This window comes from Cololabis saira, chromosome 14 (genome assembly GCF_033807715.1).
Source record: "Cololabis saira isolate AMF1-May2022 chromosome 14, fColSai1.1, whole genome shotgun sequence".
NCBI lineage: Eukaryota > Metazoa > Chordata > Actinopteri > Beloniformes > Belonidae > Cololabis > Cololabis saira.
In genome coordinates this window covers 39,691,882-39,705,445 of record NC_084600.1, presented here as the reverse complement: position 1 = coordinate 39,705,445, position 13,564 = coordinate 39,691,882, and the positions used below count along the sequence as shown (strand labels likewise).

General features: G+C 40.6%; 1 protein-coding gene across 1 annotated transcript in view; it reads left to right on the top strand.

Moving 5' to 3' along the window:
• The window catches only part of wwc1 (WW and C2 domain containing 1), a 120,204-nt gene that overhangs the window by 85,115 nt on the left and 21,525 nt on the right, over positions 1 to 13,564 (top strand). Inside the window, exons 11-14 of the mRNA XM_061740599.1 lie at positions 657 to 1,309; positions 8,776 to 8,887; positions 9,509 to 9,673; positions 11,080 to 11,272. Of these exons, the coding sequence (XP_061596583.1) occupies positions 657 to 1,309; positions 8,776 to 8,887; positions 9,509 to 9,673; positions 11,080 to 11,272 (1,123 nt within the window). The remainder of the gene's footprint in view (positions 1 to 656; positions 1,310 to 8,775; positions 8,888 to 9,508; positions 9,674 to 11,079; positions 11,273 to 13,564) is intronic.

Genomic DNA, 13,564 nt, shown 5'->3' with positions numbered 1-13,564 from the left:
ATAGCAATAATAACGGTAATATTAATATAATAATTATAATAAATAAATACATAAATAAATAAATATTCAACTATGTGTATGTATGTATGCATGTATAAGTATGTGTGTGAGTATAATTACAGTATATAATAATAATAATAATAATAATAATAATAATACTGTTATTTAGCAGTGTGAGTATTTATAAATACAGGTTAAATGATCAGTGAAGGGGGGTAGGACTAAATAAGTTTACACTTCTTTCTACTCCTTTTTTGGCACATGTAAATCAAGATTTAAAGGATGAAATTCTTTGTTTTGTTGTTTTGTTTTCTTAAACCTCTCATGAAGTGTTGTTCTTTTTTACATGTACAAAAATAAAATAAATCAAATCAAATCAAAATAATCAATAATAATCTAATAATAATATAATCGTGCTCATAATAATGCACACATTTAAAAAAAAAATTTAAATAAAAAAAAAACTAGTCAAATACAGGAGGAAATAAAGAAGAGTAGTTTCCTATTGTCTTGTGCAGACGTGTTTAGGCTGTTTTAATATGGTAGTAGAGCGAGAAATGGATTCCAGGTTTCCTTAAAGGCCGACACATTGCTCTTAGTAGAGGCTGCCATTGTTTCCATGAATGGAGATGATCTTTCTGTCTTTCCTCCTCCAGTCTGTCGGCCAGCACCCTCTCCTGCTCGTCCGGCAGCAGTCGGGGGTCCCTGACGTCCAGCCGGGGCTCTCTGGCCACCACCTCCTCCCTGGGCTCCACGTCCTCCCTCAGCTTCACCGACATCTACCTGGAGCAGCCGGAGCTGGCCGACCCGGACCTGCGGAACAAGCTGGACAGTCTCCTGCAGGACGGAGGCCAGGGCGTGTACCGGCCCTCCAGCTCCATCCCCACCATACACGAACACGAGGTGGTGACGGGCTCCGTGGGCAGGGACGCCGGCAGGCCCGAGAGCAGAGTCGGGGGGGGAGACGCTGCGTGTCCCGCTGGATCTGCTGCCGGCGTCGGAGCGGAGTTAGGCTCTTCTAGGATCCAGGTCCTCAGACTGTCGGAGACGCCTCGCTCTATGAACTCTTTATCTCCACGCTCGTCTCTGTCCTCGCTGTCTCCGCCGTGCTCGCCGCTGGTCACGGACACTAGTTTCCTGTCGGGGGAGACGTTTGCGGGCCAGACGGGATCTGGCGGGCTGGGCATGGACTTGGAGCTCCACAGCAGGCTGGCAGAGCTGGAGCTGGACTCTGAAGAGCAGCGGCCCGAGCAGCACAGCGAGCTGGAGGCCAAGCATGACCACGACACGCTGGGAGAGGAGGGAAAAGGTGAGCGTGAACTATTTAGGGCCAATCCCAATACACCCGCTACTTTCTACCACTAGCCCAGGGGTCGGCAACCCAAAATGTTGAAAGAGCCATATTGGACCAAAAACACAAAAAACAAATATGTCTGGAGCCGCAAAAAATTTAAAGTCTTGTATCAGCCTTAGAATGAAGACAACACATGCTGCATGTTTCTATATTAGTTATAACTGGGGGAAGATTTTTTTTTTCATTATGCACTTCGAGAAAAAAGTTGAAATGTCGAGAAAAAAGTTGAAATTTCGAGATAAAGGTCGAAATGTCAAGATTAATGTTGAAGTACAATCTTGAGACAAAAGTCGAAATGTTGAGAAAAAAGTCAAAATGTCGAGAAAAAAGTCAAAATGTCGAGAAAAAAGTCGAAATGACGATAAAAAAGTCGAAATGTCGATAAAAAAGTCGAAATATTGAGAACAAAGTCAAAATGTCGAGAAAAAAGTCAAAATATTGAGAAAAAAGTCAAAATGTCGAGAAAAAAGTCCAAATATTGAGACAAAAGTTGAAATGTCGAGAAAAAAGTTGAAATGTTGAGAAAAAAGTCAAAATGTCGAGAAAAAAGTCAAAATATTGAGAAAAAAGTCGAAATTTTGAGAAAAAAGTCAAAATGTCGAGAAAAAAGCCGAAATATCGATAAAAAAGTCGTAATGTCGAGAAAAAAGTTGAAATGTTGAGAAAAAAGTCAAAATGTCGAGAAAAAAGTCCAAATATTGAGACAAAAGTTGAAATGTCGAGAAAAAAGCCGAAATATCGATAAAAAAGTCGTAATGTCGAGAAAAAAGTTGAAATGTTGAGAAAAAAGTCAAAATGTGGAGAAAAAAGTCGAAATTTCAAGAAAAAAGTCGAAATGTCAAGATTAATGTTGAAGTACAATCTTGAGACAAAAGTTGAAATGTCGAGAAAAAAGTCAAAATGTCGAGAAAAAAGTCAAAATATTGAGAAAAAAGTCGAAATTTTGAGAAAAAAGTCAAAATGTCGAGAAAAAAGCCGAAATATCGATAAAAAAGTCGTAATGTCGAGAAAAAAGTTGAAATGTTGAGAAAAAAGTCAAAATGTCGAGAAAAAAGTCAAAATGTCGAGAAAAAAGTCGAAGTTTTGAGAAAAAAGTCGAAATATCGAGATTAAAAAGGAAAGGAAAAAGTAAGAAAAGAAAAAGGGAAAAAGAAGAAAAAAAGAAGAAAGAAAGAGAAGAAAAAAAGGAAAATAAAAAAGGGAAAAAAGGTCAAACATTTTTTCAAAAGCTCCAGGAGCCACTAGGGCGGCGCTAAAGAGCAGCATGCGGCTCTGGAGCCGCGGGTTGCCGACCCCTGAACTAGCCCTACTTTCTACCACTACCCCTAAAAAAGAAACCACAGATTTTAGGGCACTTGTAATCTTCCCAGGGCGCTGTCCCAATACACCCAAAATTTTGCGTGCAACGTCACTGCGTGGTTTACGTTCGGGTACGTAAGCGACTGCGTAGTTACGTTTGCACATACGTCACACCATATCAGGAAGCCCAGAGATAAAAGCTGTTTTAATTTCAGCTGTAGCGCTGTTAATATGCCACTTTATTAAGTTTTAATATTTTTTCAGGTAAAAGTAACCGTTAAGATCCCCAACCTGGGCTCAGTTTATCCAAATAACGCCTGTTAAGAAATTTGATCCAATGTTTTGGGAGAAGAGCCGCCGGCTCGGAGCAGCAGCAGCTCACGGCCGGGTCAACCTGCGCCGTCGTCCCGGGGAGAAACCTGCAGCTCTGTGGAGAATTACCGCTGGCTGAAATAAATCATTAAGGAAAATAAATGTTGGTTTAATAGATTAAATCTAACAGTTGTAGCTACGCCTGTTAAGAAATTTGCTCCGATGTTTTCGGGATGATGATGCCTGCCGGCTCCGGAGCTGATTTATGGTTCCGCGTTAAATCCACGCAGAGGCTACGGCGTAGGTTACAGCGTACGGCGCACGTCGCCGCATAAACTACGCCGTAGCCTCTGCGTTGGTGTAACGCGGAACCATAAATCAGCCTTTATTCTGGCGAGGTTTGAAAAGACTTCGCAACAACGAGCAAACGAGTGATTATATACATTCACTGAGTGAATATTATGAAAGTAAAATATATATTTCTCGCTAGAAATGTAATCAAAACGGATTTTTATGCAGAAACTAACTCAAAATATTGTAAAATCATAATATTTTATTCACTAAAAAATAAGAAATGTCCGCCATGTTTTTTTTTTTTTTATTCAATCCGCAAATGACGACGAAAAGCATTCTGGGAAATGTTTCTGGCCCTTGGTCAGCTAGGGCGCATCTGAAAACCCTCGCTCCGTAGGGACAGATTCATACTCGCTACCCTAGATATGTGCACTCCTCCTAGGTGAAAAGAGGAATTGGGACACCACTACCCTCACGGGAACGCTCAAAATTTAGGGGTAGTGCTGAAAACTAGGGGTAGGGCGAGTATTTGGACAGGTCCTTACACCTTTACAAAGTGTCTTCAGAAATGCTTGAGCTGTGTCAGCTTTGTGAGCTTTATTACTTAGACCTGCATTTTTCATTCCTGCTGACAAAAAGTCTTTGTGGCCTTGTCATTCCTTCACGTTCCTGTTGTCCTTTAATCCTGATTTATGTTTCTACATAGAAACTCCTCGTGCAGCTTTACTTGCTATATGTAGCTCAGACACGGCAACAGAGCACATAAAGCATATCTTAGATGGGTTGGAGCTGATAAAAGTGTCAGTCATTTTTAGTAACATTGTCTTTCTTCCTGGCTTGAAAACAACAAACAAGAAATAGTAGTATGAGATATGAAGAATGTTTGTCTCTGTGACACAGAGGCCGTTCCTCCCTCACTGTTGGGACGGCTTTGTGCTGACACGCCGTTTAGAGTTGCGTATTATTGTTTTATATAGATCAACATGAGCCAGACTTGTGAAGGTCCACAGTTATTTTCCTGATGTCTCGGTTGATTTACTTTGATTTTCCCACGATATGTTATGAAGCTGTTTTTTTTTTAAGGCATTACAGGACTGTCTCAGAAAATTAGAATATTGTGAAGCTTCATTTGCTTATGACTTGAAATCTATTACGCATCTGATAACTTACGGTTTTAACGTAGTGAATGTATGATTTGGGCTGGTTTTTCATTATTTCGGGGGGTTTTATGTCGCGTTTGAGCTGGAACCGGCCAGATCTGGCAACCTTGACCTCAGCGCTGGATTTCTTAGTCGGCGTGGTCTCGAGACGAGGAGAGGAAAAAATGTAGATTTGGCTTCAAAGTGTGTGACTGTGTTTTTGGTCTTAAATTTAACTTGGTCAAACCTGTAGACACCCTGTAAAAGATAATGCAAATCATGTAAACACTTTATATATGTGTTGCTTCTTTGGTTATACAGGAATGTCTCAGATAATTAGAATATTGTGATAAAGTTCTTTATTTTCTGTAATGGAATTAAAAAAACAAAAATGTCATACATTCTCTATTCATTACAAATCAACTGAAATATTGCAAGCCTTTTATTATTTTAATATTGCTGTTTATGGCTTACAGCTTAAGATTAAGATTCCCAGAATATTCTAATTTTTTGAGATGGGATATTTGAGTTTTCTTAAACTGTAAGCCATGATCAGCAATATTAAAATAATAAAAGGCTTGCAATATTTCAGTTGATTTGTAATGAATCCAGAATGAATTACATTTTTGTAATTGCATTACAGAAAATCACAATATTCTAATTTTCTGAGACAGTCCTGTACTTAAAATACTTCAACGTGTGTACTTCTGTTTGACTCAGATGAACCTTCCAACACCAAAACTTCATCATACAGACATCTATTTCTCACTATGAAGAAAGTTATATAAACAATTATAGAAAAAAAAACACGCAGGCACTTATGTGGCAAATGAAACACACGATGATTTTTTAATAAAGAAATCCTACTCCTATGTGGGACTCTCTTTTAAACTCTAGACTTAAAGGTAATTGTGACTTTAAAGGAACTTGAGGCAGGATTGAGGCAGGATTTACGAAAAAAATTTGTAAACGTTTTAAGTTTTCTAGTAATAATGTCAGATGAAGCGTTCCAAACCCAAAACAATGAGCCCTCTAGCGTATCTCTCCGTTGCCTTGAACAGGCTGTGTGCTGCAAAATGTGCTGCAATTCGGTCCCGAATTTCCCGCGCTGTCCTGTGGATGTGACGTCACATGACGCTGCATGCACGTTCTCCCCGTTCTCCCGTGCCGGCTTCACTGTTGGCTGCAGTACCCCCAACGGCTGTCGTGGTGAAGGGTGGCGCTAGAGAGTCTCATTTCTTAAAAGGAGCCTCAAGCTCCTTTAAAAAAAAAAATCCCTCGCTAGAAAAGACCAGAATGAAACGAGCAGCAGAAACTGATGCATCTCCTTTATCTGCCCCGGCAGACGTCACAGAAAACACTCTGTTATTGGAAAGCAGCGCACTGGGAATCCTCCCACTCGTGTGTGTGTGTGTGTGTGTGTGTGTGTGTGTGTGTGTGTGTGTGTGTGTGTGTGTGTGTGTGTGTGTGTGTGTGTGTGTGTGTGTGTGTGTGTGTGTGTGTGTGTGTGTGTGTGTGTGTGTGTGTGTGTGTGTGTGTGTGTGTGGAGAAATGTGATGCTGCACATGAAACCTGACTGCAGGTGGGAGCGATGAAGCGGGGGGTGGGGGTGGATTGTAGCAACCAGGTCACCTGTGTGTGTGTGTGTGTGTTGGGGGGGTTGAAAGCCAATTGACATAGTAAGTTTTAAGAAATTCTTTTTTTTCCTTATCAAACAGGAATATTCATTCTTAATCTACTCAAAATTTAAACATTTTTGTCAATATTTCTTGTCAGTTAGCTGAAAATGATTATTATTTCATTTAAATATTTTTTTGTTACGGAGTTGAGGGGGGATGAGGGGGGATGAGGGGGGATGGCATCCCCCCCTGAAATAAAAACGGTCCAAATCATCCCCCCATAAAACTGCCATCCCCCCTTTCCATCCCTTATGTCATTTCATCAATGAATGTGGTTTTACTGCTATTTCAACATTTAGAGTCATCACCAGAAAAATAACACCAGAAAAATAACTTATCTGACAATTTTCACCTGTTTCAAGTAGATTTTCACTTGAAATAAGTTGAAAAATCTGCCAGTGGGACAAGATTTATCTTCTTATTACATGCAAAAAAATCTTGTTCCACTGGCAGATTTTTCTACTTATTTCAAGTGAAAATCTACTTGAAACAGGTGAAAATTGTTGTTTTTTCCAGTGATGAGTCTTGTTTTAAGTGTAATGAGATTTTTTTTACTAAAATGAGACATTTTAACTAGAAATAAGACAAATATTCTTGTTAAGATTTAGAGTTTTTGCAGTGATCCATTTTACTTATCCTGTGAAGGACAGAGTCATATTGATAAGTTCAGAAAACAGTTTTTTATTGTTGTGTTTTGATGTATTTGATGTAAGCCCAGTGGATATTTAAAGCTTACAGAAGGCTGCATTTAACTGCTGCTATGTCATTCCTGCAGTATTTCTGCAGGTGTTTTGGTCACTGCTATTATTTGTAATATATTATATTATTTGTAATCAGCACAAATTATCTGTCCCCATATGATAAAATCCACCATCCCCCCTGATTTTTTTTTACAACTCGAGTACTGAGTGTAGTCATGGTAACACGGCCAACTACCACTGAAGCAAAAACGTGATGGGTTTTATTTTTATAACCCTAACGTCTGGTGGGACGTGAACAGGAATTGAGCTGCAGTGAGAGTTGGTTGGAGGTTGAACGCGGCTCAGGTTCCTCGTGGAGCCACAGGTGAAAGGTGGACGTGGTGTCCGGTTTCCTGTGGAGTCTCCATCTCTTCTGCCAGAGGTTCTGTCTCTGCAGCCCGGTCTCTCTCAGGGCCACACACACTCTGATCGCTTTCCTGCTGTTAGGTACACAGGTTTGCTATTCATACTGTGTATTTGTGCACTCAATAATATTGCATTAGTTTGATATTCCTTCCCGTGTGTAGCGTCAAGCCCTCCATTGTTTTTATTTTATTTTTCTAAATTCCAATAGGTCATGACAACTATCAATTTTCCTCCCACCCTTCAGTTCCTTTAGAAACTCTCTGCTTTTAGCACCACTGTTTCTTTATCAGAAGTATTTTTAAAGTGGATGAGGAAAGTTTAGCTGCTGAGGCTGAGAAATATCTCCCTCTGTTTGAGCCACAGTACCGTTGTTAAAAATGTTTCATTCTTTATGTAAAAATGGAAAGCTACTCTGCGTTTACATGCAGTCAATAACCCTTTTAAAACCCGAACATATTCCGGTTTTTAAAAACCTGAATATGACCCCTGGGTTATTCCTTTTAAAACCCGAATATTCGGTCATGTAAACGCCAAACGGAATATCCCGTTTAAACGGGATTACTGAAAGAACCGATTACTTAAGAACTTCTTAAAATATGTCATTGCATTTCACGCGCCAACAAACAACATTTATACAGGTAGTTTGGGTCTTAACCGTCAGTCACTCACTAAACATGGAGAAGGAGAAAAAGAGATGCAGGAACTTTTCAAGGTTATGGTGGATGAGATTAATGTGCGAAAAAAAATACTATTGGGGGAAAATGAATAATAATTAACTACCAAGCTAACTAACATGCTAACAAACAGTTAACAGGCTCTTTGTGTAATTAATTACAAAGTATATCCTCAAACTATGACCTACTAGTCTAAACTTGTCTAAAATGTGTTGAAAAAGGTGACATTAGAGGCTTACCTTTTCACAGAAGAAATTTTAAGACAGGTCAAGGTTGTCTTAAAGTTAAGAAAAAATCAAGAACAAATTTGAGAACTTTTATTTCAAGAATACCAATACCAGAAAGTTGAGAAAATACTTTTTTGGAGAATATGACTTCTTCTCTTTTTTCTTCTTAAGACTGAACTTAAGAAAAAAATGAAACTTAAGAAGATTTTTCTTCTTAAGAATGTTTTTTGAATCCGGCCCCTGGTCTTTTGAGTCCAGGAAGTTCTTATAAACCAGAGAAACGCAAGACCACGCCACACTTTTGGAGTGAGGAGACTAATCATTGTATAAATGTAATGAAGGATATGAAGATTTGGGCATTTGTAGACGGTAGAAAGTACAGGGATAGCAAGATTTAAAAGAAGTTGCGCGAAGCAGCATTTGTTTAGAATTTGGATACAGGAAGAAGAAGTGGAAATGACGGGAATTGCGTCATGATGTTCTCCGTGCGTCGCTGGTTTGATCCAGATATCCCGAATGATTAAATACCATGTAAACGGAATATTCTGAATGTTTCAGTAACCGGAATATTAGCAATAACCTGAATTTTGACTGCATGTAAAGCTACTCTATGTAACAACGGCACCTCTCACCACATGGGGGCAGCATAACACAGGAAGATTCATGTCCATTCTTTACCTGTCATTGCCAGACTCGGCTCCCCAGCTGCGAGGGGTGGGGCCAAAGAAGATGGGCGTGACCTCGGCTGTGTCGGACGAGTCGGTCGCTGGAGACAGCGGAGTGTACGAGCCATCAGAGCGCAAGTACGAAGGATTTTATTGATACAAATGAACATGGACAACTTTGTCATTTATACTGTGTTTTATTTGTTGGTCTTTTTTTTTCCCCAAGTTTATTTGTAAAGATTTCATTGTGTCATAGATATATGAAATATCAATGTGTACAGGACTGTCTCAGAAAATTAGAATATTGTGATAAAGTCCTTTATTTTCTGTAATGCAAAAATGTCATACATTCTGGATTCATTACAAATCAACTGAAATATTGCAAGCCTTTTATTATTTTAATATTGCTGATCATGGTTTACAGTTTAAGAAAACTCAAATATCCTATCTCAAAAAATTTGAATATTCTGGGAATCCTAATCTTAAGCTGTAAACCATAATCAGCAATATTAAAATAATAAAAGGCTTGCAATATTTCAGTTGATTTGTAATGAATCCAGAATGTATGACATTTTAGTTTTTTTGAATTGCATTACAGAAAATAAAGAACTTTATCACAATATTCTAATTTTCTGAGACAGTCCTGTATGAAAAACATTTTAAGTCCGGAGAAATAATTACAGCCTTAAACAAATCTTGGTGTGACGTGCAATGATCCGTGTGGAGGTGTTTGTACTGACGAGCACGTGTCTCCTGCAGGCCGGGCCTCCCTCCAGACCTCAGTTCCTACGAGGAGAAACTTTCCTCCGGCTGCTCTCAGGTGCAGCTCGGCTTCTGCTACGAGTCCAGAGACCAGCGCTTCACCATCTACGTCATGCAGCTGTCCAACTGCAGCACCCTCTGTCTGTCCGCCGAGCAGAAAATGTAAGAAACCTCCCGTGTTCAAAATGTTGCATAGAGTCGTGCAAGAGTTTGGGCCAATCCCAATACACCCCCTACTTTCTACCACTAGCCCTAAAAATGAAGCCACAAACTTTAGGGCCCTTGTAATGTTCCCTAGGGATTGGGACACCACTTGCTACGTCACTGCGTGGTTTACGTTCGGGTACGTAAGCGACTGCGTAGTTACGTTTGCACATACGTCACACCATATCAGGAAGCCGAGAGCTAAAAGCTGTTTTAATTTCTGCTGTAGCGCTGTTAATATGCCACTTTATTAAGTTTTAATATTTTTTCAGGCGTAAAAGTAACTGTTAAGATCCCCAACCTGGGCTCAGTTTACCCAAATAACGTCTGATCTTTTCGGGGGATGAGAAGAGCCGCCGGTGATTTATGGTTCCGCGTTAAATCGACGCAGAACCTACGGCGTAGGTTACACGGCGACCGCACCGTACGCAGCGTGTCGCCGCGTAGCCTACGCCGTAGGCTCTGCGTTGGTGTAATGCGGAACCATAAATCAGCCTTTATTCTGGCGAGATCTGAAAAAACGAGCAAGCGAGTGATTATATACATTCACTGAGTGAATATTATGAAAGTAAAATATATATTTTGATTGATTGATTGAATTGTTTATTTCGAACACATAAGGAAAAAACATATAACTAACCCTTTTAAAACAAATTCAAAACATAAAGAAAAAAAGCAACAATAATAAAAATGTAATACAAACAGTCTACCAAGGAGCAGGTAGAAGTAAAACTTATTTAACCCTGCCCCTTTGTTACCTCTATCATAAATTAAACATGAATATTAAAAATAAATAGCTGCTAATTTACACTATTAGGCTACAGATTTTCCCATTGGTATTTCTCGCTAGAAATGTAATCAAAACGCATTTTTATGCAGAAACTAACTCAAAATATTGATTTTTATTCACTGAAAAGTGAGAAATGTCCGCCATGTTTTTTTGTTTGATTCAGTCTGCAAATGATGACGAAAAGCATTCTGGGAAATTTTCTCTAGCCCTCGGTCAGCTAGTGTGCATCTGAAATCCCTAGCTGTGTAGGGATAGATTCATACACCCTACCCCTAGATATGTGCACTACCCCTATGTGAAAAGAGGAATTGGGACACCACTACCCTCACGGGAACGCGCAAAATTTAGGGGTAGGGGTGAAAAGTAGGGGTAGTGGGTGGATTGGGACAGGGCCTAAGTCCACTATTTTACATAAAAACCAACCAAAACCCTAAAACACTTTGTAACTGATTGATTTAGTTTATTCTAAATAGATAAACATTAGAGAATCACAGCTTGAAAGTTGGTTTCAAAAGTAAAAAGGGTCATGTGACCAGCATCCCATAGTTAACGGCTGCTGCTGCGTCTCCTGCAGACACGTCCGCGTGGCGGTGCTGCCGTGCATACAGACCATCCGCTGCCTCTTCCGGACGCGCGTCTTACCGCCTCAGGACGTCGTGGAGATCAACGAGGTGTTCGGCATGCAGATATCCCAGAGTGCACTGCGGCAGAAGACCCTGAGGGTCGACGTCTGCAGCACGAGGAAGTCGGGCCATGAGGAGTGTGTGGTCAGTAGGAGTCTGTCCTTCTTATTCCTCCTCCATTGTCTCTTTACTATAATAAGTTGTGTGTGTAAATCAAGATATTGAAAACAGTATTCAAAATTTTTCATCGGGACTCTTACAAAAGAAATTATTAAGACATATCTTTTTGTTTTTCATTAAACTGATCCCCTTATCTCAGTTTCATCAAAGAGTATTGTGCAGCTCTGATGACATAAAGACTGCTGGGAGAATTTTAACCCTTGTGCTGTCTTTGGGTCAAAATTACCTAATTCTTCTATCCTTCTTTCCTCCTGCCATGCTCTCTCCTTCCTTCTTCCTTTCCTCTTTTCCTCCTTTTTACCCTCCTTTACTCCTTTTTCTTCCTACCTCCCTTCCATCATTCGTTCCTTTATTACCTTCTTTGCTTTTCCTTCCTTCTTTCCTTATTTTATCCATTCTTTCCTTCTTCCCTCCCTTCTTTCCTTTTCTCCCTTCTTCCCTTTCTTTCTCCCTTCCTTCCATCTTTTCTCCCTTCCTTACTCCCTTTCCTACTTCCTTCCTTCCTTCCTTCATTCCTTCCTTCCTTCCTTCCTTCCTTCCATCTTTTCTCCCTTCCTTACTCCCTTTCCTACTTCCTTCTTTTCTTCTTTCTTCCTTACTTCCTTCTTTCCTTCCTTCCATCTTTTCTCCCTTCCTTCCTTCCTTCCTTCCTTCCTTCCTTCTTTCCTTCCTTCCTCCGTTCCATCTTTTCTCCCTTCCTTACTCACTTTCCTACTTCCTTCCTTCCTTCCTTCCTTCCTTCCTTCCTTCTTTTCTCCCTTCCTTCCTTCCTTCCTTCTTTTCTCCCTTCCTTCCTTCCTTCCTTCCTTCCTTCCTTCCTTCCTTCCTTCCTTCTTTTCTCCCTTCCTTCCTTCCTTCCTTCCTTCCTTCTTTTCTCCCTTCCTTCCTTCCTTCCTTCCTTCCTTCCTTCCTTCCTTCTTTTCTCCCTTCCTTCCTTCCTTCCTTCCTTCCTTCTTTTCTCCCTTCCTTCCTTCCTTCCTTCCTTCCATCTTTTCTCCCTTCCTTCCTTCCTTCCTTCCTTCCTTCTTTTCTCCCTTCATTCCTTCCTTCCTTCCTTCCTTCCTTCTTTCTTCCTTACTTCCTTCTTTCCTTCCTTCTATCTTTTCTCCCTTCCTTCCTTCCTTCCTTCCTTCTTTTCTCCCTTCCTTCCTTCCTTCCTTCCTTCCTTCCTTCTTTCCTTTCTTTCTCCCTTCCTTCCATCTTTTCTCCCTTCCTTACTCCCTTTCCTACTTCCTTCTTTTCTTCTTTCTTCCTTACTTCCTTCTTTCCTTCCTTCCATCTTTTCTCCCTTCCTTCCTTCCTTCCTTCCTTCCTTCCTTCTTTTCTCCCTTCCTTCCTTCTTTTCTCCCTTCCTTCCTTCCTTCCTTCTTTTCTCCCTTCATTCCTTCCTTCCTTCCTTCCTTCCTTCCTTCCTTCCTTCTTTTCTTCTTTCTTCCTTACTTCCTTCTTTCCTTCCTTCCATCTTTTCTCCCTTCCTTCCTTCCTTCCTTCCTTCTTTTCTCCCTTCCTTCCTTCCTTCCTTCCTTCCTTCCTTCTTTCCTTCCTTCCTCCGTTCCATCTTTTCTCCCTTCCTTACTCACTTTCCTACTTCCTTCCTTCTTTTCTCCCTTCCTTCCTTCCTTCCTTCCTTCTTTTCTCCCTTCCTTCCTTCCTTCCTTCCTTCCTTCCTTCCTTCTTTTCTCCCTTCCTTCCTTCCTTCCTTCCTTCCTTCTTTTCTCCCTTCCTTCCTTCCTTCCTTCTTTTCTCCCTTCCTTCCTTCCTTCCTTCCTTCTTTCCTTCCTTCCTCCGTTCCATCTTTTCTCCCTTCCTTACTCACTTTCCTACTTCCTTCCTTCCTTCCTTCTTTTTTCCCTTCCTTCCTTCCTTCCTTCCTTCCTTCTTTTTTCCCTTCCTTCCTTCCTTCCTTCCTTCCTTCCTTCCTTCCTTCCTTCTTTTCTCCCTTCCTTCCTTCCTTCCTTCCTTCCTTCTTTTCTCCCTTCCTTCCTTCCTTCCTTCTTTTCTCCCTTCCTTCCTTCCTTCCTTCTTTTCTCCCTTCCTTCCTTCCTTCTTTTCTTCCTTCCTTCCTTCCTTCCTTCCTTCTTTTCTCCCTTCCTTCCTTCCTTCCATCTTTTCTCCCTTCCTTCCTTCCTTCCTTCCTTCCTTCCTTCTTTTCTCCATTCCTTCCTTCCTTCCTTCCTTCCTTCCTTCCTTCCTTCCTTCTTTTCTCCCTTCCTTCCTTCCTTCCTTCCTTCCTTCCTTCTTTTCTCCCTTCATTCC